We start from the raw sequence: 25,965 nt of genomic DNA, 5'->3' as shown, positions 1-25,965 counted from the left end.
GCACGTGTAGATGGTGCTGGGTGTTCGGGAGGCGCCGCCGCGGCCCCCGCGCTGGTTTAGGGGTGGCTGAGGTGTGTGTTCGCTTCACCGATTCCTGCCCGCCTTGGCTGTCTTTGATGAGATTGTTAAGATACGAGTTATTTCATGGTGAGCGCAGATTTTGCCGGCTTAAAAGCAGATTGTCAGTGACAGGCCTTTAAAGTAAAGAACTTAAGGTGTAAAGCAGCAGTTTCGGAGCTTTACAAGTGCCAAAATTCAGGAGACTTGGAGCTGGACACTGTGTGTGTGACTTGTGTGCAGCTGCTGTCACTGGCGATACAGAAGTACCTGATGTGCATTAGGTACAAATGCTGTGGCCAGCAAAACTCGCGTGGTGGGTGGAGGCATTGCTTTCACTAAAAAACTCTATCAATAGGGAAACTTAATGAGGCTTCTTGGTGGGTAGAGGTGTAAAGGTCTGAACTGAAGGTACAAAGATCTGAGTGGAAGCCTAGGGGAGGAGGAGAAAGAGGGAGGTAATGTAACTACCACTGCGTCAGCAACAGTGTCCATCATCCACAAACCTTAAAATCCGATGTGTCTGCAAGTCGGAAGCCCTTAGTAACAATCTGGGCTACCGGTGGGGTCACTGAAGCAGTGATGCCTTGACCTGAGCCAGTGCCGCTGGGTTCTCCTCAGTCTGGAAAGCGAGTGCTGCTTTCCCTGATGCTCACTACTGACTCTGTCTTACCCGTGGTTACATGTGGCAGGTGACTCCATGTTTGCTCACAGGATGATCCTTCTCTTAGGGTAAGTTCTTTGTCCATCTGCAAGTGTCTAGAGGCAAGGAAAGCCCAGTGAGTAGGTGTACTCACTGGAAGATCTGTTTCTCTCGTGATGCTGGGGGGACTCTTCCTTCTCTTGTTTGGGGACAGTGGGGCTCCTGAGCTTGCAGGACTTGTGCTGCTCAGCAACTCTGCAGCCACACAGGGTTCTGGTGCCAAATGAATAAGTTTATTGGAAGTTTGTATCCACTGTGTCCAGTTCAGCTGCCTGATAAACCCACCCAGCTGGTTTGGAAGCCATCCAAAATATGGAAGCAAACTGTAGATGGAGAAAGATCTACTTTGTGTGGAATTTATTTTAGAAAGAATTTGGATCTAAAGGTTCTATAAAGTTTGGGGCTTCCCCCCACCATTTACCACATAAAAGTTGCTGAGTTTAGTTTTCTAAGCAGTTCTGTGTCATGGTTTGGGCTGTCTCACATCTTATTTAATCATAACTGAAGTTCCTATAATTAAAACCTGTATCTAATTCAGATATAAAATAGAAATTATTGGAAGTCTACAGATTTTGTTTACATGTATTTAGAGAGGTGCATTCTGCATGAAATGGGTTGTGTCTAGCAAGTCAGCTCCTCCACTGCTTGGGTGAATGGCCTGTGCCTGACAGTGAGCCAGCGACTGTGGCTGCACTAGAGTCAGGCAAACCTTGTGTTAGTGTCTCCTCTGGTCTTTCTGAGAATTGTTTCTGAACCATTGAAAAACACTTGGTGTGATATATCTTGGACTTGGTTTCTAGGAATTTTTGCTTAGAGATCTGGGGGAGGAGTCTTCCTTCTCCACTGGCTTCCCCAGTGCGTTTACTGGTGTGGCATGTTCTCTTCAGGCGGTTCTGTGGCTGTCTGCCAGTGAGAGCTGGGCTTTGGGACCTGGATTCACCGAGTGCAAGGTGTTTCTCAGGTGAGCTGGCTGGTTGGCTGCCTCTTGACAGACCTAGAGTCTCCTCACCCCTGAAATACAGGGAGTGGTTTTGGCTCTGCGTGTCCCCTGAGGCCTGGTGAAGGCTGTTTGCTGTGGCACGCGGGATGCTGCTTGGCACAGAGGTCATGCGCTCTCTGTGAGGGTTGGAGCTCACAGGGACTTGTGTTACCTGTCTGGGGCCAGGAACAGGGCAGTATCTCAATAGTGAGACTTGTTAAAGTGGTTTGTAGGCAATGAGCCCTGTGTGGCCCAGGTGACATCCAGAGGTCCCTTCCAACCTCAGCAAATCTGTGAACTTGTTACAGTGTTTCCTAGAGGATAAACTGGCATCTTTGGGAAGAGTGATGATGCCTGAATGAAATGGAATGTCAAGGTGGCAGGCTAGACGTGCGTTGTCTGCACTTCTAGAAACTGACTATTCTGCTATGATTACATACTTAAAATTCTTAACTCCTCCAAGCAGTTGAGACCCTGGATATTGTCACAACACAATGAGCTGATTCTTTGGGCTTGAATTTAAGCTCCAAATTCTCAAAATTGTTCTTCCAGCCAAGTGTGTTAAGGAAAGAAGGAAACAAGCAATTGTGTGGAGTTAAATGGATTTTTGCAAAATGTAATGTCTTCATACTTTCAGAAGCATTTTATGGTAATGCAGATCTAGTTGACCCTTGTTATTTACAGAGAAGAATCCTACTCATGTACCAAAAGTACAAAACATTTCTATCAAAATAACATTGAGAACTTTGATTTGGAAGCTAGATCTGACACACCATGTGAAATACAAACACAGAACAGAAGGTCTCTGCCCCAAAAAAGTTTATGTTTAATTAACTTAAATCCAAACCAAAGAAGTTTGCCAACACTCCTGAACATTTATGCCATGCAGGAACCCCCCGAGTATGTACCTTATGTGGATGCTGTGTTGGGGCTTCCATCATGCTCTGTGTTGGTCCTTGTTTTGGACAGCAGCTTAATTCTTTAGTCTGACACTGGTCACATGAGCACTCCTGTGTGAAAATACCCAGTGAACATCAAGGCATTTGGTGAACTGGGAGGGTTTGTCTGAATCAGGGCAGTCTGTGATGTGGTATGGTGTTGCATGCATGCATGTGATCAAACATTATTTGAATGCTTAGAGGATTTCCCTTCTTGAGATAGTTTATTAGGTTAAAGTAGTCAGAATATGAGGTAACTTCAGAGGCTGCTTCTGATTTTAAATACGTCAAAGCTAGCAGAAACCTAGTATTTCAAATGAGTTAATACTTTTCTTTGAAGGGGACTCTGAATATATGTGCTGTTTTATTGTTTATCAGGTATTAATGGCATTTCTTATTATGCTTGTTAATTTTGGCAGGTCTTTCTCCTCTACAAAGAAGTTTTGTTGCCAGGATTTACTCTGAAAATGACCTACAGTACTGACTGCAGATGTCTGCAAATGTAGAAGCTGATAAATCATATCTTCTTCCCTTCCCTGACTTTCCTGTTTCCTGTGGAATTTATACTTCTAAATTTTTTTGAAGTTAGACCTCTGTTGATGACATTTGGATTACAACTGTGAGCATATCTATGCAAAGAGACAAGCTACCCTGAGCACTTTTGAGGTATGTATGCCTGCTATGACTTAGAACACATGGAATGGAAAGGCCATCTAATGAGGGCAAAGAGAGCTCTAGGTGTACATTTTCTAGATTTAGGCTGTTGTGCACCATTTTGCATGGTTTTAGCAGTAGAATACACATGTGCACAGTGAGGCTGTGGGAGCACCAGAATACCTACCCAGCATTGTATGGAGGGTGACCTTGGTTGAACCTGCTGTGGGAGTAGTCAAAAGATTCTTTCGGGAAACGCTTGGTTGTATTCAGTGCTCACCCATTCAGTTCCTAAATACCACCATGGTCTGCAGAAATTTTCTTCTTCGAAGTATGTGACAGACATTTAGTAGTCATTGAAATGCACCTGGGAGGCCATGGTGATTGCTCTATTTGGTTAGATAAAGCACTCACATGAAATTACAGAGTACTTGCCTTGAATTGGGAGGCATCTGGAATGAAGGCTAGGAAAAAAGGACATTTTGCTTGCCTTCCTATGCACAGGTGCTGGCCCAGTGGTCTCTGCTCCCAGAAAGGAGCAGTCTCGTAGGACAATATGCCTGTGATGTACAAGAGTAGCAGAGCTGGGTGGGATTTGCCTTGTTGCCGCGGAGGTTTGTTCCAACCCAGGTAACAAGAGATGGACTACCTTGGCTGTTTACGAAGCACAGAAAGTTACCAGCATGCACAGTTGTATTTTCCTGGAGGCTTTTAGCTGGCCATATATATTCTAAACCTGGAATGAGGAAGTTGGCTAACTGCCTCTGTATGGGTTTGTAAGAGGCCAGGGTGCACTGATAACATCTGTTCCTTCTGTAAGCTACTTGGACAGGTTATCCCTTCTGTGATGTAGATGCCAACATTCTGGGGCATCGGTGGTCTTCAGTTAACGGTGGGTAACAGTGAAAGGCAGCCAAACACACACCTGTCTGGCTTCCAGAAAAGACATTTATTAGTGGATTTTGTTTAAAAAGGAAAACTAATTGTGCTAAAAGTAGCTACCTGACTGAATCATTCACCATGCCACATTGCTGTACAGGATGTATTTAGCAGACAACACATGAGCTTTTATTGATAAGCTCCAGTGATTCAGGCTGAGATGATACTGGAGGGACACAGATCTGACCTACCTCCCTGTATGGTTTAAAACAGCCTGATGGCCTTCCTGTAATAGGAAGGCAGAATGGGCCATGTTGGCAGTGCTAGTGTGAACTGGGATAGGCAGGGAAGTGTTGTGGTTGGGAAGGGGATCCCTTACCTTTGCTAAAGGAATTTGCTCCATCATTTGCCTGCAAGCAGAGCTGGGGCCAAGGATTGGCATCTTGGTGAGATTCTGTTAGGAGTGGGCAGAAGTTGGTGCAGCACACTTTAAATGTGTTTCTCAGTCTGCCTGGGCAGTGTGTTATTTGGCTGTGGCAGTGTGCTAAAGTAGCACTGGGGAGAAAATGGTTTTGTTTCCTGTAGACTGCTTTCATGGAAACTGTAGGAACACACCAGGAGTGAAGTGGTTTGCTGAGCTGCCCACTGCCACCCTAGTGGTGCTTTATGTAGTGTACCAGGGATGTGGACTCTGTAAACCAACTTGGTGCATTTTTTTATTGTAGTTAGGATGTTTGTAATCTTGTCAATTAATTGTGCGGATTTTCCCAAAAAAGCTGCCGTTCTGTAAAAATAGAACAATTGCTGCAAACTCTCTGAAAACCTGCAAGAATACATAGATTCTGTGTCTCCCTGAGTGTATATCCCTAAGCAGAGTATTAGTCTTTATTTCCTTAGCTGTAAGATAGTTATCTACCTTTGTAAAACATTCAGTTTCATGGAAAGTGTAAGTGTTGCAATATAATTATTCAAACTCGTATAACTAAAAGTGAGTACTAAAGTGTGGAGTGACAAGGAAATGGAGTATAATATAAAGTTTTCTTTTGATGTAAAGAAGTGGTCTGAAAGGTGAAATTGTGTACATTAGAGAATGTTGCATTAAAACTGTCCTACAGGATGTCTAAAAAGTTTGAAGAACGTTAAAGGACACTGCAGTATTGAGATGAATGGTACTGCCATTGATTCAGCTGGTGGGATGGGTTATGGCAGGAAGTTTGCAGATACCTACTCACAGTTTCTTCAGGCATAAATTTGGCAAATTTCAGTATATTTTGGATTTGTGTGAGCTGATGGTATCCTTAACAAATCCCATAGTGGCCTTTGTACTGAAGCTGTTGGCTATTATTTTCCTGGAGGCCGGTTGCCGTGGTGATTATCCTGAGGGCAAATAAATGTATTTTTCATGATTCCCAGTTATACTAGTTTTGAGCAAAAGGACTGTGGCCTTTTCTGGGGTCACTGGAAGATACTGCACCCATAGCACTCCAGGTTTGTAAATCACTGCCCACTGAACAAGTTTCTCATGGGCTTTAGTGGGTCATGGTCATAAGGAGTAGTGTCACTTGTCTGTGAGAAGTAGTGAGTGTCCTTGCTGTGATCCTGAGGTTGAACAGCAGTTAAAATGGGAGAAATGAACACAGAGTGACTTTGGGTCAGAATCTGTTAAGATTGAACTTAGCCCATTCAGGCCAGTGATGCCTGACTGACTAGTAAGGCAAAAGCTCTGTTGGTGAAAGCCAGTCCCTCCAAGGTGCATGGTGCTGTGGTCCTTCCCTGTGTTGGCTTTCAGCTGGGGTAGCCTCTATCTCTGTTTTCTACTGATTTATATTAAATGCTTTGTGGAGGAAGATATTCTGGATATGTGAGCCTTTCCATAACTGAAGAACTTGATTAGTTCTCATTGGATACCTGTGAGAAGTTTGACTGCTTGGGGTGCAGAGCATCCTGTGGTAAGAGGAGCGGGGACTTGTAGAGTGGAGGGGGGTGGGAGGCTGTATCAGTGGCTGCTCGCTGCTCTGCAGAGCAGTTCCCATGCTGGTCATGCTTTTGCTGCACGATTTAGTTCTCAGCTGGTTTGCTGTGCTGAAAGTTTTGGTTCTGGTTGACCAAAGCCCTTTAAATGCTTCAGGTGCAATTCCAGTTTGTGGGAGAAGTACTGGGTCCAATACTGTACAATCTCTTTATTAATAACATATTAATAGGGCCAGGTGAAGAATTTTGTAGGTGATGCAAGATGGGAAGTTGACAGACCTGATGTTTGTGTTGCCACTCAGAGGCACCTGGATAGGCTTGAGGAATAGGCAGGCAGGAACCTCATGAAGTTCAACAAAGGGAAACAGGAAGCTCTGCACCTGGGGAGGACCCGACCTGTGTAGCCGCTGTTCTGTAACCATCCATGTACCTGTGCTGGGGGCCTGACCACCTACAAAGTTGCTCTGCAGCAAGCAAACAGGTTTTCTGCGGGAAACCCAAGTTGCAGGATGGCTCTGTAAGGAGCCATTGACTTGGGTTTTGGTTTTGGCTCTGATTAATAAGCCTGCACCTTCTCAGTGGTAGCTGAAATTCAGCCTTATTTCAAATAAGACTGCTCCCTTTTTTTGCTGCTTTGGGTAAAGATTTGTGGATTTTTTTATGGGGACTCTGCCATGAATGTGGGAGGAAACATTCTGATTTTGGCTGAGGTTTTAAATGCATGACTACTTGATTCCCATTGGCAACAAAGCAGTCAAGCCCAATTTCTTTATACCAAATTACTGTCTCTGTGCAGCTGGATGTGGAGGTGGATATTGAAGAGCAGCATATTTGTGAGTGTGGCTGCTTTGCTGTGCTGTGTTTGTGCAATTTGTGTATGTGTCCCTAAAATGCATAGTAAGATCTAATAGAAGAAAAGGACCATAGACGTACATCAGTATTTTTATTGCAGAAGTCCAAAAAGTGAGCAAAGCAGGGAATTCACAAGTCTGTGTGGTAGCAGCTGATGGACAGCTAACATGGCTCCCATTCAAAATGGTGTTGCTCTGAGAGGATGGGGAGTTGTGGCTGTGCTGGGCTGGTTCCTTGGCACTTGAAAAGAGGTCTGGCAGCCTGTGTGTGTCCTGCAGAGCAGGTGCCCATGGCTCTGCTCACACTGTGTCCCTGAGATACGCAGGCCAGGCTGATGCTGTTCCTACCCATTAGGGTACATATGAATGCAGTTACATTGTTCCTTGTCTCAAGCTCTGCTTGAGCCTACCTGGGACTGGGAGAAGTGGCTGTACGGAGTCAAGTTAAAAACACTTTATGCATGTCTCCTATTTCTGTTGACAGCTGACAGCAGGTTTTTAACACTGAGAGCAGGTAAGGAGGTGTGGATGGGGTAGTCTTTTACTGATAGGTGCTCCCAGCCTCCTGCAAGTGCTGACTGAAGGACTTCAGGCAGTGTTTGATGGGCAACCTGAACATCTTGTTTGTAGTCCTGCAGGGAGGAATGTGCTAATGCTTGATTAGAAAAGGCCATGTAAACAAACCAGGCCCAGATTAAGGCCACTACTGTTATACTGATAGAATTTTTTAAGAGTTGCACTTAAGTAAAAGCTCCCTAGACTAGCAGTCTTGAAGAAGGATCAGGAGGGAGAGTTTTCTTCTGAAGAGCACGATGAAGCTGTCAGTGGTTGAGCAGCATAAACTGTCAGTGCATTAGCGAAGACTATTGACTTCTGGTCGGAATTTCTGTCTTGCCAGATTTGTGTCACGTTTTAAACAATACTGGTAGAAGGAGCTGGTTTTGAGTCATCAGGGGGAGTATTTTACCACTCTGTGTGAGGTTAGTTCTACTTTCTTCTTTCACAAGTCATTGTAGATATGATACTTTCCAAAATTCAGGGCTAAAAGCACGTGTTAAAATCACACATAGAGTGGGGTGTGGGTTGGTGGTAGATGATATCTTTCTTACAAGCCTGCTAGTTTAACTTGTTTTAACCTCCTTACAACTCCAAGCCTGGAATAAACCTTTCTTTTAGAACTAGAGTTGCTAAATCCTGCCAGCTTCTCTGCTGGCATTGTCACAGATAATTCTGCTAGGAGTTAAAATGAGAGGCCATCTCTTTTTTTTTTTTTTTTTTTTTTTTTATTACTAGCATGCTTAGAAGTCTCTCTTTAATGCCAGAAATAGCTGTAGTATACCCTTTTGTCTTCCCTTGGAAGTGGTATTTTTTTTGAGGTTAAAAAAAGAGGGCCTTTTTTTTTTTTTTTTTTTTTTTTTTTTTTTTTTTTTTGTATTACTAGCATGCTTAGAAGTCTCTCTTTAATGCCAGAAATAGCTGTAGTATACCCTTTTGTCTTCCCTTGGAAGTGGAATGAAAATACCTGTATTTCCACTTTGTGGTTCTCTTGTTCCTGACATTTGAGTCAGCTTTGACACACAGAAAGTGGCAGTGTCTCTTGGCAGACAGGCAGTGAGGAGATAAGAGCAGCTTTGATCTCTCTCCTCCACCCCTTCCTCTTCTGAAAAGATCCTGCCAAAATGCTTGCCATGGCCTAGTATTGTTGCATTTTTCCAGAGACTAAAGAATCAGATCCAGATAATGCAAATGTTAATAGGAGAAGTCAGTAGCAGGAGTGCAACTGACCACAAAAATATTTGAGATGCTTCAAGGAATTAAATCCATTCTTTTATTTGTGGAAGGCCCATTGTTTTGAATATTTGCTTAACACTTCTTCACTCTTTTCCTTTAGGGGAGGTAGTTTCTCTATTTGCAAAATGCAGTATTTAAACTGTAGAAGTGAAATCACTTGTATACTGATGAGTCCTTGCTGAAGCTCATGTGAGTTCCTGTTTTCTGCAGCTGTTGTGGCCATAGTGTCAGATAGGAAGTTTTTGATAACACCATTTTGGAGTAATTGTGTGCCCTGTCTGTTTACTTCCTCTCTTTAACTTTATCCCAAAGATGTTATAACCAGGTCTATGGTCAGATTCTTCCCTCAGTCCTGTCTTCTTTCAAATGAGTTAATTTTTTTGTATTGGTTCATATCACAGCCCTGGAAATATCTGTGCTTACAAAGTCTAAAATGGGATGCCATGCTATGGTTCTGAAAATGAGCCAGGGGACAAAAGAGGTTGGAAATTCCTTAAATTGCTATTTCTGTTGTACTTCTCGTATTGTGAAAGGACAGCTTCCGTTCCCTGCTTGAACTGTGGCTGGAGATGTCCCTTCAGTGTTCTTCAGTGAAGCCCTGAGTTCAAAACATGCACTTGACTGGTTTGTAGAACATGTAAATATGGGTGCAACTTTTTTCCCTTTTGCAAAAAGCAGAGATGTTTTTGAAGAAATGCTGCTGTTTGGCCTAGCTTCAATTTGGTTTTGAAGAAGAGTAGGTGAGGATGTCACTTTTCTGAAACAGGCCACTAAATTAAGTGCAAGTGTCAACTGTCAGCCCTCCTGTGGCAGACCACACGGTTTTGAATTGCAGGTTTCCTCTTGAGCCTAGTAAAGCAGACTGTCTTTATAATAATTATTTGTCCAGTTTGCTTTTCTTCTAAAATCCCTGCAGACCGCATTTTTAGTGTTGTCTCCCAACTTTTAAGTATGTTCACAAAAAAAATTTCAAGAAAATGTGTATGATGTATGTAATTGTCAATGTCAACTAATCAGAAGACTCTAGTTAAATCTTTCTTTAACATTCATTTAGCTTTCTTGAAGCACTGTTTTTATTAATTTGATGGAAAACAGCCTATATGTAGCCTTTTCCAGGAAAGAATATTTTAAAGTGATTTGAGTAGGTTCCAGTTATACTGCAATGAGCAAGCAGTACTTCCTGTAGGGCATCAGTAATGTAGAGGCTGCCCACAGGTGGTATTGAAGGTACTTGATTCTGATGTGGATATACTCAGGAAGATGCTTCTTAAGAAGAAATGGAAAGGAGAAAGGGATCTATCACTCACTAAGAGAATGTTTGGTATATGCTCATCTGTGACTTGAGTGAAGTTTTCTCTTATCTACAGCATTAATATTTGAGCTTTCAGGAAGATAAACTGCGTACATTAGTTCTGCTGGTCAGCAGTATTAAATATAAAGTTATAGGAAGGAACTGTTTCAACAGGATGTGGATCTGAGAAGAGGCTGATGTTGAAAGATCACTTTCTGGTATGTCTGAACATGGTGCCCTTGCACATGTGAACCATTAATGGATACAGTGGTAGAAGAAGTGAACTCTTTTTGGTGTGCCAAAGCATAAAATCTTCTGCTGATGAAATCTTTGAAGTTGCCATTTGTTAATGTGTATGGGAAGGCATGGGAAAAAGTGATTCTCTCTCCCTCCCCACCCCTGCTCCAGAGAGGAGGAAGACAATTCTTAATGTCTTTTGAATGACCTCAGGGATCTGCTCCCACTCCTTTTTCCTTGTAACATACTCACCTCTAACAAACAAGTGCCTGGACTGTGTAGAGCTATTTTAGGCTTGTGAGGATTTTAGGAGAAACATTTCATGTTTTGTATGGTCTCAGACTTAGTGCCATTTTTGTCCCTGAATATAGTAAAAATCATGTGATTCATACCTAAACACACTGCCAGCCTTTTCCTTTAACAGCTCTTTCAGCCATATTCCCTTTCTGATCTTGGCTTGGGGAGGGTCTTTGTGTATCTATATATCTTGTGTTCCTGGTTTTTCTTTTGGACTTCAATTGAATTGAAAAAAATATTTTCTTGGGTGAATTTTGGAGGAGGAGAACAAGGAAGAATTATGTATGTAAAACTTTAGGTATCCTTTCCATTAAAAATAGATTTGTTTTCTGTTTTCTTTCCATTTACCTATGTTGTTTGTATTTAATTATTTCTTCTTCTTCCATTCTGGCCCCAGTTTTTCACTCAGACAATTGTTTTATTATAATGTCTAAATAACACATTTTTCCAGATATTGGGTAGTCATGTAATTATTCAATTGTTTTCTTGAGTCAAATTACTTACTCTGTTACTGGTGTCTTCCTCTTTAAATGTTTTCCAGATGACAGCCCCCTTGAATTTGACACCCATTCTGGTTTCTCATGAGTTCTTTTTTATGATAGGATTAGCTGTTAACACCCAGAGCTTTCTCTTCTTATTTGCGCTGCTGAGCAATGATGCTTTTAAAATATCTTAAGCCTCCTTTGGATATAAATCACTTGCTAGGGTTCCCAATTCCCATAATAGGTGGTTTTCCAGTGTGTGACTTGCTTCTTTAGTCTTTCTTGCTAAACTGTTTGCCTGGATACAGAATCCATTTTGGGATGGGTTTCTGAAAATAATCTGGGATTTCTCAAACTAAGATGGGCTATTTCTTAGTAAAAGTCACTCCTGTTCTGAAACAACTAAAAAATGCTTTTCTTTTACCACATAGGATGAGTGGGAAGCATCTCCTTCCTAAGATTCCTGCTAACTGTGATGACAACTCTATAATGAGCTGTTAAATTGACCTGTTTATGGAATCAAAGAAATGTGGGGATTACTTAGGTAATTGTACTTAACCTTGTTAAGGGTTCAAGGTGTTCAAACATGGCATAAATAAAAGGTATTTGAAATATTCTATGAAAAAGCGGAATTTTTCCTATTTCCTTTCCTTGAAAATAGTTTTTCTTCCCCATTTCTGTAGTCCTGTACTGTTTGTATCTGTAACAAGTACTTCAGCTGCAGATCAGTCATCTCTGAACTGTGTTTTAATGGTAGCTTCAGAGTTCACTTTGTTTACAAAGAACTGTGGTTTTGAAGGGAATTAATTAAACTGATTAATTTAGAGTAAACTTTCACTTGAATAAAGTCTAACTAAAATCTAATGGGCCGAAGTCTTTTCAGACTGATACTTGTCAAATTTTTTGAAATGTTCATGTTACAAAGTATTTGATAAAGAAAAGAGTGGGAAGAATTGGCAAAAAAAATTCAAGCCAAGATCATGTCTATGCTTTGTAAGTACCAGGAAGTGAAGGAATTCTGCTTAGCCCCATGCAATAGTTTTTCAAAGTTCAGAAGAAAGTGGGAATTTTGGTGGTGTGTCAGTGAGGGCTGTGATTCACATGGGGGACAGTACAGGTAGTTTTAGTGCTAATGCCTCTTGGTGCCCACCTGTGGGCACTCTGGGACATGGGCTCTGAACTACAGCAGCTGTGAACAAGTTTGAGCCAAAAGCAGCTGTTGATCTGCAGATCCTGTAGTGCTGTAGGTCATATCTCTGAAGACCTTGCTGTCAAAAACTCTTACAGTTATTATAAATAAAAAAATGACATTAAAACTTAAAAAAAGAAGACAGACTGACTGAAGTTCTGTTAGTGGCACCTCATGTGTGACCAGTACTTTACACATTGCTCCTAGCAAGCACCTGGCCTTTGGGTTGTTTGCAGAAACATTGTACAGACCATCCAAACACCCTGGAATGCTCCGTTCCCTCCTTGAAGAGAGCAGGGGTGGGGGGTGTCCTTGGGCAGGGGGGGTGTGCCCAGGTGGGATTCACACTTGGAGCTGCCTGCGCTCATCTGTGCGAGGGCCGTGGCTGGGAATGCTGCGGCTTGGGGGTGTCCTGCAGGGGGACAGGGCCAGGGGCTGGAGTCACTGGGGGACAGCAGCTGCCCCGTGCAATGAGCTGTGCAGGTGTGTCCGAGTGCTCGCAGCTTTTACCTCCTGTGAGGTGAACACCAGGGAAACAAGAGCCAGCTGTTTGACCTGTGCCCAGGAGCATTGAATGACTAAATAGGAGAAGAAAATAAAATCTGTGTGGTGCAGACTGACCTTGCAGGCTGGAGCCCTGGCATCTTCTTCCTGTGCTTTTAGCATGTGGTGGTGGCCATAAACCCCAAGAGAAAATGCTCCTTCGCAAGAACCTCTTGATTAACTCTGTAAGTTTTAACTTCAGTTATATTTGTATCCCTTCAGTTATTTGGAAGAGTTTAAAATAGGACAGCTTCCAGGGGCACTTCCATTTCAATGGAAAAACAATTATTAAAAAAAAAAATTTTAGAATTTGAAATAATGCTCACTTTGTTGTTTGTGTATCTTTCCTCCCATTTCCAGAATTGTGTCTCATACTCAATTTCTTTTGCAGTTCTGTTCAGTGGAGGGACTGCTGTGGGTCAGCCATGCTAAGGGGCAAATGATGGAGGCAAGTATGAGTTTATCCTTTCACTGTTACCTAATGTTGGTTTTGCCAGTTTTTCCTTTTGAACTGTTTTGTTTCCCAGGGCTCCTGGGAAATAATTGCACAAATGATGATATTAGAATGTTCTGAGATACAATAATGTTATAACGTCTGCTCAGTGTGGCTGTATATGGAATTGTGAATTTTGTTCCTGATGTAGTATATTCTTGTACAAATAAGAAATGTATGGTTTTGAACTTCATGCTGTAAAGTATTGTTTCCTCCCACAAACAGAATATAAAGGTGGTTGTAAGGGGAGAAAACAAAAGTGAGCACAGAAGTTGAATCCTAATGCAATTAAGTGTGCTAAATAATTCTGAAGATTCACAATTCTTCACACTTTTGAGTATTTTTTTTTCCCCAAAAGTAGATACTAGAACAAATAAGTAGTTGTAAGGATCTTCATACCAGATGTGTAATTTGCAAAGCTCATTTCAGGCTCATAACAGACTCATCTTATGGAACTAGAAATAGGAGATGACTACAAAGTTCCCAGTAGCAGCCTCTCAGAGGCCATATCATTTCAGAAATCTGTCCTGGAATACACAGGGTGGCTGTGCCTTGTTTGTGAGCTCACTGTGGGCTGATTTGTTTCAAGGTGGTTTGTAAATTGCCATAGGGTTAATTTAAGCAGGTTAATTTTTTCTGGCAGATAATGCATGGAACTCCAGGTAGACTGAAGTGTAGTGTTCTTTAAGACCAACAGCATTAACAGTGGTAATATGGATAGAGAGCATGCAGGAGATCAAAGAGATCCTGGCTGGAGAGTATACCAGTCATCTTAGATAAGAACTGCAGTTCTTCAGTGAGTCCTGACTGAAAAATAAACACTGAGTAAATTAGCTAAAATGAAAAGGGCAGTTATGGGTCAACTGTCAGGTTTGTACTTTATATGCCAAATAATTTTGGGACTCTTACTTTTTTAGATGGTGAGTTTTGTTCACTGAACCTTTTAGTCTGATGGTTAAAAATTAGCATCTAGTTTTGTGATTTTTGTCCCAAAACATAAATTGAGTGGAGACCTGTGGTCCAACTTCCAGCAAAACCTGTTACCTGAGGGGGAAAAAAAAAAGATTAAGACAGAGCAAGCTCAAAAGTCAAAGCACACTACTAGACATAAAGGCACTTGAATTCATTTAAGGAAGTGTTAGGTATGTAAGTATGTTTGCACATCTTTTTTTTCTTCTGCCACACAATTGCTGCATGAATGTGGGTAATATATTTTTATTGGATGTAGTTTATTACTTTGTATTTAATGTGTTACTGATTAAACTGGCCAGTATATTTAGGCTCAATGCTTATAGCATCTTCAAAGTACTGAGATAAAATCCTGCATGATTCCAGTGTTCTGTTTTCTATAAGTACTGAGTTTCTTTTTGCCTCCAACTGATAGCAGTGACACTTGAAAAAAAGAGAGGCAGCTCTTCTGATATTTTTGGATGGCAGTTTGGAAGGCATTTTGAAATATCTGTTTAACCCATTGTGTCAGGCTTCAGATGCACAAAATCGAGAGCACTCCAATTGTAAACTTAATGCATTATGTTTCTGCAGCTGTTTTAGCATAAAAATGAACACTCTCAAATCCTAAATATGCTCCATTACAAATAATTCTTTTCTAAAGCACAAACCACTTTCTGCCAAGATTGAGGTAGACCTCTGTGAGCTGGCTTTTCTATTTATAGAAGCCTAATCAAAGTTTTCTCCTGCAAAAAACAGTCGTCAGCTTCTGAGCATGTGATCTCATGGTGCTGATGTGAAACTCTTTCGGTTATTGTGTCATTCCTTCCTTCCTCCTTTCCTTCCCCATATCTTTGCTGACCTTCTCCCATAGTTGTTGCTATACAAGTGCTGAGCTGCACTGTTGTATAACCCAGTTTTGCCTGAGCGCAGGGAATGACTTGGGTTGAGCTCTCGAAGAATAGCTGTGCAGTTCCTGTGCCAGAGGCTGAACTGCACATACCTGGTGCTGATCCCTTGTAGATTCGTTGCTTAATCTACTTTTCAAAAGGCATTCTTGTTTCCTCTCAGAGCTATGGACAAGAGTATGCCAATTGAAAGCATTTCACTTGCCTGTTCTTGCTTGAAGACAGATTTTCACATCTAGTTTTCAGTGCCATCAGTGGATGCTGGCTGTAATAAGCCATTTGTCACTATTTGGAAATGTTCTGGTTTTTTGCATGTATTAAATACTGTTAAGTTAGGGTCTTAGATCTTTGTCAAAGAGCAAAATTAATTCTGCCTAACATGCTCCTCAGAAATTTAACCTCATGTTCTGTTAGATGTTATTATGGGCTTGTTCTTAATAAACAAAACCCCACTCGTTTCTCCTTGCTTCTCCCCCTTTTGAACAGTTTTTTTACCTTTCTTGCTTTCCTGCACCCTCTGTGCTGGGCTTCTTCCCTCCGGCAAAGAGTGACTTGTCTCGCACAAGCTTCTGCAAGCAGCCTAGATGCAACTAATGCCACACGGAGGGGTGCTCCGAGGACTGATACATTTTATTTTGTTAACAGCATGTTTTGCACACTGGATTTTTAACCCACTACTTGCTGCATGGTTGTATAATAATGATTACTCTTTTGTTTAACATTAGATAAGCATGAGATCACCGTGGCACTGCTGCATGTGTAGTCACTCTTGAAGCAATTGCACACCTAATTGGCTGGCAATCTTGGCATTTTCAAAATAAACACAAGCCTTTTAAAGAGAAGGGACTTATTTCTGTATGAATAGTCAAATAGACCTGTTGGGTGTCATCAATGGAGCCGTCTGGCACTGAACAGTTGTGTGATGACCCTGATCCTGGAGGCAAATCCCAAGATCAAGAGACCAAAAAACAACATGAATCAGAGCAAAAATTATCCAAAATAACGCATAATGCTTTGGAGAACATTAATGTCATTGGTCAAGGCTTGAAGCACCTGTTCCAGCATCAGCGCAGGAGGTCGTCTGTTTCTCCACATGATGTCCAGCAAGCTCAGGCTGAGCTGGAGCCTGACCTGGATTTGGAAAGCCAAAGCGTCTGTGCTGAAATTGATGGTGTCTCCACCCACCCCACAGCTCTGAACCGGGTGCTTCAGCAGATCAGAGTGCCACCTAAAATGAAGAGAGGGACCAGCCTGCACAGCAGGTGGGGCAAGGGAGATGCTCCAAAAGGAAGCCCGCAGATCAACAGAAGGTCTGCTCAGGATATTCAATCGGGTCGGCCCAGATCATCATCCACTACAGATGCTCCCACAAACTTGTCTGTGATGGAGATTGCTTCTTCTATCTATGTAGGTGGAGAGGAGGCCACAGCAGCAGCAGCAGTAAGTTACTCAGATTTACCTTTGATCTTTATCATCTCCTTGTATGTTTTCTTAAGCCCTTTGAAATCTCGTTTTGAAAAGCAGGTTTCTTTCAGCAAATTCAAATGGTGCTGTGTTCAAAAGCTTCTTCAGTGGTGAAGCAAAGAGCTTAAAAGATGCAAGCATTAGTCATTTTCTCACATGGCAGGTGGCTGATTTTATATGTATTTGATCAGTGAAATGAGAGCTACTTTGAAACACATAAGGTTGTTTGGACGGCACACCACAGTCAAACAAGAAGTGATGGGATGAGCAGTAGCCAGAGTAGTCCTCCTTAGGAACTGTTAGCTAGTTCCTGCAACAAAACCTTGCATTTACCTAGATGGCTTTTTAAATTCCTCTCTCATTTTATTGTGTCTTTTATAAAAGCAAAGAATTCCAGTTTGACTGGATGGTGCTGTTGGCCTTTTAGGCTGTGAGAGGCTCTGGGAACACGGGCTGCAGCCTGCACAGCTGTCTAACCCCTCAGTGCTGGGTTTCCTGTATGTGGTTTAGATCTGCCTGGCTGCTCTGCTGACAAGGGATCACTGCTGTCTCCTTCAGTTTGTCCTGCCTGTGTGGGAAATTCACTGAAATGACAGTCTCTGTTCCGTGGCATGCTCTTGCAAAGTTGTGCAGATCAGCTTATTGATGATATCACGACGCAGTGTTTGTCTTACCATTTCTTCCCTTTCCCAGATCAATTTAGTTGAAACATTCTTGAGGTTTGATGGGGGTTTTTGTTTGGGTTTTGAAAGACTAGCTTTCTAGTTAATTAACTTTAGCTTGTTCAGGACACTGGTTCAGAGAGTCCCCTGAAAAACAGCCCTTAATAACAAAGGGGTCTACAAAGGCTGGATATACTTTAAGAAGTTCGTTGTTTCCTCTTGCAAGAAACATTGAATGAGTCTGCCTGGAGCTGTATCCAAAGCTTTTGCTTCTTGTCAACTGTTAAAACAACAGAGATAGTAATAAAGTAGTTGTGAAAAGCATGCACTCTCCTGGGCTGGTTAACTTTGCAGTTAGTCAAGCCATTGAGAGTCCTCAGAAAGAGACCTCAAAATAGCTTCAGGTTTATTTGTGTATTTATTTGTCCCTTGATAGTGAATTTCCAGCTGCTTTTTAATATTTGCACCATCTTGTGACAGTAACAATGTACATTGTAGGTCTAAAGTGACATGGCCAAGGAAATACTGCTATGGAGAATAAGACCTAAAATGAGAGGGAGATGTGAGTCTCAATCCCTTGTACAGAAACCATGTTGCATGTGCCTGTTCTCTGTTACTATCTTTTGTCTTTTAGCCGGTAGTCTGTAGGAGGAGGAAAAAAGATGGGTGGGACAGTTGGATTCTTTCTTTTCCTGGAAAATTTGGCCAAGTCTGGGTGGTGTACCCCATTTTCTTTCCTGAGAGCAGGTAACAGCACTACCTCACAGTGTCACACAAGGATTGGAAGAGTTATTCAGTGCCACCTTCCAAAAACGGGGATCTCTATCCCCTCACTCCTCCAAGAGCCAGAAAGGTTAAGACTGCTGCCATATTGCTATGCAATCTGCATAATGTTGGGAGCTGTAAAAATCACACGAACTACACTTAACTTACTTTGCACAGGAAACGCAAAGTAAAAATTGGAAAATACAAATGTTGGATTTTTTTCACAGAGAAGGACAGAATGTTGTCTGATATTCCATGAAAAGCACTGTGTGTGTTTGCAATAGTAACTTAATATCTTGCTGCTATTTTAGTCTGAGACATACTGTCTTTGCTATGGCATGTGTCTGTACATACTAGGTTTAAAGGATGTTGATGCCACTCGAAGTTGCAAATTAATGGGAGACAACTTGCAAGTTAAATGCAGATGATTGTACAGCTTTAAGTAATATGTAGCAGCTTTTACTGAATTTTCAGTGTAGAGATGTAATGCATTTGTAAATCAACTCCACATAAATTTTAAATCACTGATGTGATTATTAGCAGAGCTTCTTGGTTTGTGATTTGGTGAAATCAGTAAAGCATAATGCAATCATTTGGTAAATCACCCTTATAACAGATGTCAGCATTGTTTTCTTTGGAGAAGCCAGCTTAGCATTCAGGCTGCCACACTGCTGGAATTTATAACTAAATTAATGAATTGTTAAATTGCAAAAACTAACTGTTCTTTCAACAGTTTGTATTGGAAAGTTACTTACAACACACTTAAAATGAGAATCAGTAAAGAGCCAGGAAAAATCTGAAATCGTTAGAGCAAACTTCAAGTTCGGTGTAAATTCAAACTTTAAACACTGTCTTTAAGTTATGAGATACCTGAAATTGTTTAACACAACTTTAACCCTAAATTCTCCTATTTCATTTAACCTCACTGAGACTAGATTACATAATGAAGCTAAGAAATAGAAACCATTTGTTTAAAGTATCTGGCAGATAACTCTCAGTCATCAGGGCTGAGAGTCCTCTGGACTCTACTCAACCTGTATGGATTGTCTCTACATCTAACTTACACTTAATTTGTTTTTGTTGTTTCATGCTCACTTTCTCAAGACTTTGCCTATTTATCTCCTTCAGCTTTTCATGATCTTACCTTTCAAATAAATTTTTCACCTTATCCTTTTGATAAAACCACACCGATTTCACTTCCTTGGTTTTGGTGTTTGCTGCTGACAGTGAAGCTATGCTGACTCACCTTGCATCAGCAGGGAGTATTTCCTTTGAAATTATTTAAGAATTTCATAAATCCATCTATAATTAGAAAAATGTCACTGAGCTGCAGCATTGATCCATCTGTTGTGAACATATGGGCTATACTAGCTATGAAGAACAAAGAAGCAATGCATAGAATGAAAAAGTTGTGATTTAATAATGATAAGAACTACATAACATAGGATTTGTAGTCAAGCAATATAACTGTTTTCTGATTCCTGTCTTCTGTTGTTGTTTGCTTTGCTGGTACCTCCCCCTGTTGTGACACAGCCTGTTCCTTTTGGTGTTGGATGTGTGCTAAGCAGTTCTGGGGCTCCTCTGCCCTGTCAGGTAACAGGTGTTAGAGAGAACTGCACAGGGCTTTGCCCGTGCCCTCATGTCACCTCCGTCACTGTGCTGGCACTGCTCTTGTGGCAGAAATCCCTGCTCTGCTTTCCTTTCATTCTTTATTTTTCCCCCACTATTCAGATTTATGACACCTAGGAAGAGTAATGAACATTTTGTTTGCTTCACATGCTCTGTACCTGCTCACTGGGACACTGAAGTGGGAGGTGATGGGTTCAGTCAGGGAGCTGGCAGGCACTGCACACACTTGGGTGCAGTGCACCCTTACTGCTTATAAGATTTGATTGTGACTGCAGAAGGTTTTGCTATGAGTAGATGTAGGAAGTCAGCAGACTTAGATTGCTGAGAAATTAGCCTTCAGTTGTATTTTATCAGAGTCTTATTTTATCACATTATTCTATGTGCTTTTGGGGACTGCTGTGAAATTGTCAGCGCTTCTTATTGGAATGGCAGGAGTGTTACCTGTTGCAGAACTGTTTGTCAGGCATGGATGAGCAGGACCCCCCATGCTTCAGTCTAGCTTACTACTGAAGCTTAAGACCTGTTAAACATATCCAGACTATTTCCATATCTTCCATGTTTTGTGGAGTCAAGCCCTGAGCTTCATCCTTCTGTGTGAGGCTGCACAGTGATCTGAGTTTATGCTTGACACTGCCTACATACATGCTGTGTTAAGCTTGGTTTAAAGCTTGTGATTTATTTGCTTGTTGGGTTGGTCCTGCTCGATGCTGTTATGTTTGCTTTTTAGCAGTAGGTGCTGTGTCTGAACAGTTTGGAAAAGGAAAAAAAAACTTTATCAGCCTGGTGTTGTCTACGAGGAAAATTGCAAAAGCGCAAAAGGAAATTTTGTAATTAAATTCCTTGGTGTACTAAGAAACTCGGGCCCCACCATGGGGCAGCTGTGGAAGGGCAGGGCTCAGAGCAGCAAAGCTCTTGGAGCTGGGTTCTCCAGCCTGCTGCTCAGAGTCCCCTTCTGCCTGTGTCACATGAAGAGTGCTGTGTGCAAGGAAAAGGTGCTAAACAGATATGGTATTGATATTATTTTGTCTTGCCTCTGTTCTGTCTTGGACTGTTTAAACTTCTGAGAGCTCCTATCTCATCACCATTTTTCACCCCTTTCTTTCCTGGTGTCTTTGTTCCAGCTATATGAACCAGATGGAAGTCACCTTTCTTCATGTGCTGGGCACCATTTTGTCATTTTTGTTGCATTTTTAAAAACAGCTGTAGTCATTGTCTATCTTTCACTCCTGATCCAGAGTTTCTGGCATGTCAAATGTCTTATCAGACCTCACTCTTCCTTTTTCAGGAGCTTCTTCTTTCCCCAGCTTGCTTATTTCACATGGCAGGGTCAGTTTCCATCTGTCTCCTGATTAGATACACCTACACCTTCCTTTTCATGTCTATAACCCCGTTACACACACACACAACCTCCCCCACTAAACACACTGCCAGAAAGCTTAGGAGGGTAATCTCCTCAAAATGTTGGATTGTTAACTGGAGTGGGGGGTTGGGTTGGTTAGGTGTTGGTATTTTTTTTCCCTGCCAATGTTTTATGTTTTCCTTGTGGCCGGGGCAGCTCCGGCTCCCGTGTGCCTGTGCTGCTCTGCTCCCAGCAGAAAAGTCAGCCTGACATTCGTGCTGTGCACGGTGATAGGGTTGCACTATTTGTGTCTTGCAGCAAGATAAGATACTGTCAGATCACTGAGGTGGCTTAATTACACGTTAAGATAGGTCAGCGGATGCTTTGCAGTGGATGCTGCAAAGTTTTGGAGACAAGAGTCTTTATTTCTTGTTTGTTCTGCAAAGCCCCTGGACCAGGGTTGGACCCTGGGTGCTGGGGCCAGACTGAAGTGTTACTGCATTGGCACTGGGGCTCACAGAGCTGCCTGCTCAGGCTGTTCAGAGAATTTAGAGGTTCTCTTACCATACAACAAAAGCATAATACAATCTCTGCTTTAAGCACTGGTTTATGTGCAGAACAGGGTTAAGCCTGAAGCAGCGGTCGGAGTTTAGCAAGGGCTGGGATAGTCCCTTTCAGGTAAAGGTGGAAAACTCCAGTGCTGTTGTAACTTTGCTTGTAAATAGGTTGATGTTGTGTTAACTCATGTTTGTATGGTTCTGCAGAATAATGAGTTTTGGATGAGCCTGATTCTGTGGTGCCGAGGTCCTCCACTCCCAATGGGAATTAAGAACATTGAGTACTTTGTGGCGTAAGGGAGAATACATTCTTAATAGTCCTCTGCACACAAAATGTTTTTAGTTCACAGTATTGTTCCATTCTCTGTTTTCTCAATTTGTTGTTGAAGTAAAAGGGCAAAATGTTATCCCAAAACAGCAGATTGGATTTTTCTGAATACTTCATTTGCATATATTTGCATGTGTAATAATCCTGCGGCATGTTGTTAGGCTTTGTATAGAAGCTGAGAAATAAGTGTTGTAGCATTGAAAATGTAATAATTAAAATCTTACTGAGATACTTCACTTGGTCTTTTATTTCAAACAGTCTAAATATTTTTGCATAGATCTTTTCTTGTAGAGGCAACCCACTGAGCTGAGAAAATCAGGATAGTGGTTGTTTGAAAATGATTGAGCCTGCACAGTTCTCATTTGGGTCTCATGTACTTACAGAGCTTTTTGTGGGGTAATTATTTATGTGTCAAGACATGGCAAATAGAATAATATTGATATTTGAGAGATATGAAACTACTGATACTTTGGGGAGCAGTTGTATCCGCATAAACTTTTATCCATGCCGGTGACCCACATGCAGGACCTGGCACTTGGCCTTGTGGAACCTCATTCATTGGGATTTTTACTGCTGAGGTCTCTGTACAGTTTGCTGTTGCCTGGGCATGACACCAGTGTTGGTGTTGGAGCATGGCTGTAGTGAAGTCAGGTTGTTTAGTCTTGCTTCTGGACAGGTAATTGGTTTGGACTGTTTGGTGGAAGCCCTTGGCTGACACCTTCTGGCATCACTGAGAAGACAGACCAACTTGGATTAATTTAGTATAAAATAGTTTGGTGGATTTGCAGCTTTTTGCCTCCATAGGCCCAGACATTTCCAGGTTGCCATTTGCTTGTCTTAGGGCTACAGGAATGATGAGAGAAAGTATTTACTGTCTGGGGTGGGATTCTCATAGAGCAGCTTTTTAAGGCTCCACTCCAGTCCTACTGTATCCTGACAGAACTTCACATGTCCTCATCCACTTGTCAGTTTTGACAATAAGTTTTCATAAATATTTCAAATATCTTTGGATTTTGGTTATCAACTTAAATCTATATTCTGTTAATGTCCACATTTTAGAAAATGACTACATATACTTTTGGCCTAAGTTTACAGTTTTCAGTTTGCAGCTGCATCAATATTTTCCAGATGTCGATCCCATGAGTATCAAAAACCCACCAGCAATAAGCTTGCTTTTCCTAATTACTTATAGTGACTCTTTCCAAGTGCTCACACTGGTCTGCACACTGCATGATAACGTAAACAAGACAGCAAGGTGCCGCCCTTTCAGTATACATTGCACAGTTGTGAAAGAATGAACACTTGCTCTCCAACTGTAAATAGTCTTAGTGGTAACTTATTTGCCAGAAGCTATTTCTGCAAATTCTTCTGTCCTAAACACCATGCAACACACCTGGGACAACCACCTGTGAAAAGGCAAAAGATAAGAGTATTTTATAACATTAAAATTACGTGGAATGTCTACTGTGGCTATGAACAGTATGTCCTGGATCTATGCAAGGTGACTTTGGCTTTAACCCATACCCCAAAGAACAAGCAATCTTAGCACCATACTCTAGTGTTGGCTCTCCTGTTCAGCTTACTTTGGTGGTAAGCACTTGGTAATGTTTTTTTGTAATTAATCGAAGTAAAACATCTTGTAATTTTGGCTGTAAGGGACTGGAAATGCTAGAAATCATTTCACTTTCAGTGTTTGCAGCTGGGTCATGTTCAACCAGCACCAACTTGCACAGCTCCTATGAAGGAAGAACTTCTACTCATTTGGGAAGGTGAAGCAGGAACTACCTGTACCCTGACAGCCAGGTGTACAAGAACCTCGATGGACAGTGCACAAGGAGCATTTCAGGACAAAAGGAATTTATCTGTTTCTTAAAACTGTTGCTCTACACCCCTGGAGCTGCAGATCCAGGCTCCCAGCACATCCGAATGGAGCTGTGTCCTTGTGGCCGGGGCAGCTCCGGCTCCCGAGTGCCTGTGCTGCTCTGCTCCCAGCAGAAAAGTCAGCCTGACATTCGTGCTGTGCACGGTGATAGGGTTGCACTATTTGTGTCTTGCAGCAAGATAAGATACTGTCAGATCACTGAGGTGGCTTAATTACACATTAAGATAGGTCAGGAGTAGGCTGAGGGTTATTTCACAAGCTCAGAAATTAGTCTTCAGTTGCTTAATTGCCCCAGAAACCCATTCTGCACCAGGAACTGCTTTCCTTCTCTGGTAACAGTGACTTTTGTGCAGCAGAGAGGGGCATTAGGCTCAAAGTCTTACTTGTGGGTGAAGGACACACACTCACACACACTGTATGAGGAGAGCCAAGAGTTTAATTTTAGTATAACTGAAGTCTGAAGGGTCTCATCATTATTAGTCCAGAGAAAAAGTATTATTGGCGTTAAAGTGTTATACAGATTATATATGTGTATATATGTGTATATAATCCTTCCTTCAGGTTAACTTGCCCTTCTAGTGTTCCTCAGGTCCTACAGTCGGTGGTGGTGTTCTAGGCAGGGTGGAGGTGTTACTACCTCAAGCTGTCAACAACTGGCGTCCTTCACTGGGAGGTTACTTGGTTGCTCAATTCTAAGGCTAAAAATGCTACCTTCTGTAGGCAGTGCTGTTAAAACTCAGCGCTGTATCTTCTGCTGATGTGGTTCAACCATGATAGAGCAAGCTCTGGGGATCTGTGCATGCTGTAACAGGTAGCAGAGCCACTGCAGATGTGCCACCAATGTTTTTGACTTGTCCACGTCTTCCGCAGTAGAATACCATCCAAGATATCTCCAAATCTCTCTTAGGATTGGGGTGAATTTCAATAAAATTATGATTTTGAGCCTTTGCGAAAGGGGCTGAACCATCTTTATCCCCACTGTCTTTAACTGTGGGGATGTCACTAAAGTTAAAGATAATGCTTTGTTTGCCTGTTGTTCACTGTACCAACACTATCTATGATCATTACTGTGCTAATATCAAATTCCATGGCAACTCAAAAACATTCTAAGTCATTTATAATTGTAGTTTTGACTGTGATATATATCTTATTTGTCATCCTTTTTGCGAAGTTTTCATGAGTGCTTTCTGAAACAGTTACATAGAAATTCTAAGTGTAATTTAGTTGGAAATTAATGTTAAAATAATAAAACTTGGGCTTTTCCTTTGCAGTAGCCCATATAGCAAGTGGGTGGCAGAGAGGAGAGACATAGAGTAGTACCATGACACTCTGCCAGGGTGCTAGGATCAGGCAGGGTTGTGGTACCGCTGGGTGTGTTTATCTGCCTTGTGCAGTTTGCAGGTGGAAGACCTGAATAAAAGAGCTAATCTAATCTCCCAGTTCCAAATGGTGTGCAGGAAGGAAGGGTGTTTTTCTGGGGCATGTTCAGATATTTTACAAGTAGGGGAAGGCTGTGACTTTGCTGATGAGGAGTAGAAATCTGCCATACTTGAGCAGCAAACTGGTGCTAGCCAGGAACAGAAATATGGTCCCTGGAAAAACTGAAGTAATTTTTACTCTGAGCAATGCTATGTCCATGTCCCACTTTCTGCCAGCATTGAATGTGTGCAGGACAGATGAGTCTTACCCAAAGTAAGACTGCCTGAACTAAAGCGGACGTGGAGGCCTGGGTTAGCAGTGTTGGGGACTGAGGGAGGCGAAGACATGCTGATGGTGGCTGCAGCCCCTCTCAGCAGCCAAGATGCTGCAGTAAGGGACATAGGTTTCTCTTTTCCTCTCCATCAATCTCATTTGTGAACTTGATGAGAATTTTCTTAGGTGGAGATGGCATCTTTTAAATATGTGAGTTTCTGGTGATCCTTAAGTGTGAAGGGCTTTGATATACCCCAAACCTGGAAGAGTTCATGGTCAGGTTAGATGAGGCTTGAGGCAACCTGGTCTAGTGGAAGGTGTCCCTGCCTACAAGAGCGGGGTGGAATAAGATGATGTGTGAAATGCCCCCCTGGTCAGTGACAGGACAGCTGCTGGGCTGTCCTGCTGGAGGTGCAGCTGTGGCGGTGCTGGGGCG

General features: G+C 42.0%; 1 protein-coding gene across 3 annotated transcripts in view; it reads left to right on the top strand.

Annotated features, from left to right (window-relative positions):
* The first annotated feature begins 63 nt into the window (after positions 1–63).
* The window catches only part of TMCC1 (transmembrane and coiled-coil domain family 1), an 80,781-nt gene continuing 54,879 nt past the window's right edge, over positions 64–25,965 (top strand). The window contains exons 1-4 of one of the 3 annotated variants that reach the window (XM_017735252.1): positions 64–1,721; positions 3,097–3,343; positions 13,254–13,310; positions 15,937–16,651. In XM_017735252.1, the coding sequence (XP_017590741.1) occupies positions 16,103–16,651 (549 nt within the window). In that variant the 5' untranslated portion in view covers positions 64–1,721; positions 3,097–3,343; positions 13,254–13,310; positions 15,937–16,102. The remainder of the gene's footprint in view (positions 1,722–3,096; positions 3,344–13,253; positions 13,311–15,936; positions 16,652–25,965) is intronic. The other 2 variants (XM_017735254.1, XM_017735255.1) reach the window with 2 other exon arrangements.

Source organism: Corvus brachyrhynchos, unplaced genomic scaffold (genome assembly GCF_000691975.1).
Source record: "Corvus brachyrhynchos isolate BGI_N302 unplaced genomic scaffold, ASM69197v1 scaffold95, whole genome shotgun sequence".
Classification (NCBI taxonomy): domain Eukaryota; kingdom Metazoa; phylum Chordata; class Aves; order Passeriformes; family Corvidae; genus Corvus; species Corvus brachyrhynchos.
This window is presented reverse-complemented; position numbering and strand designations above follow the sequence as displayed.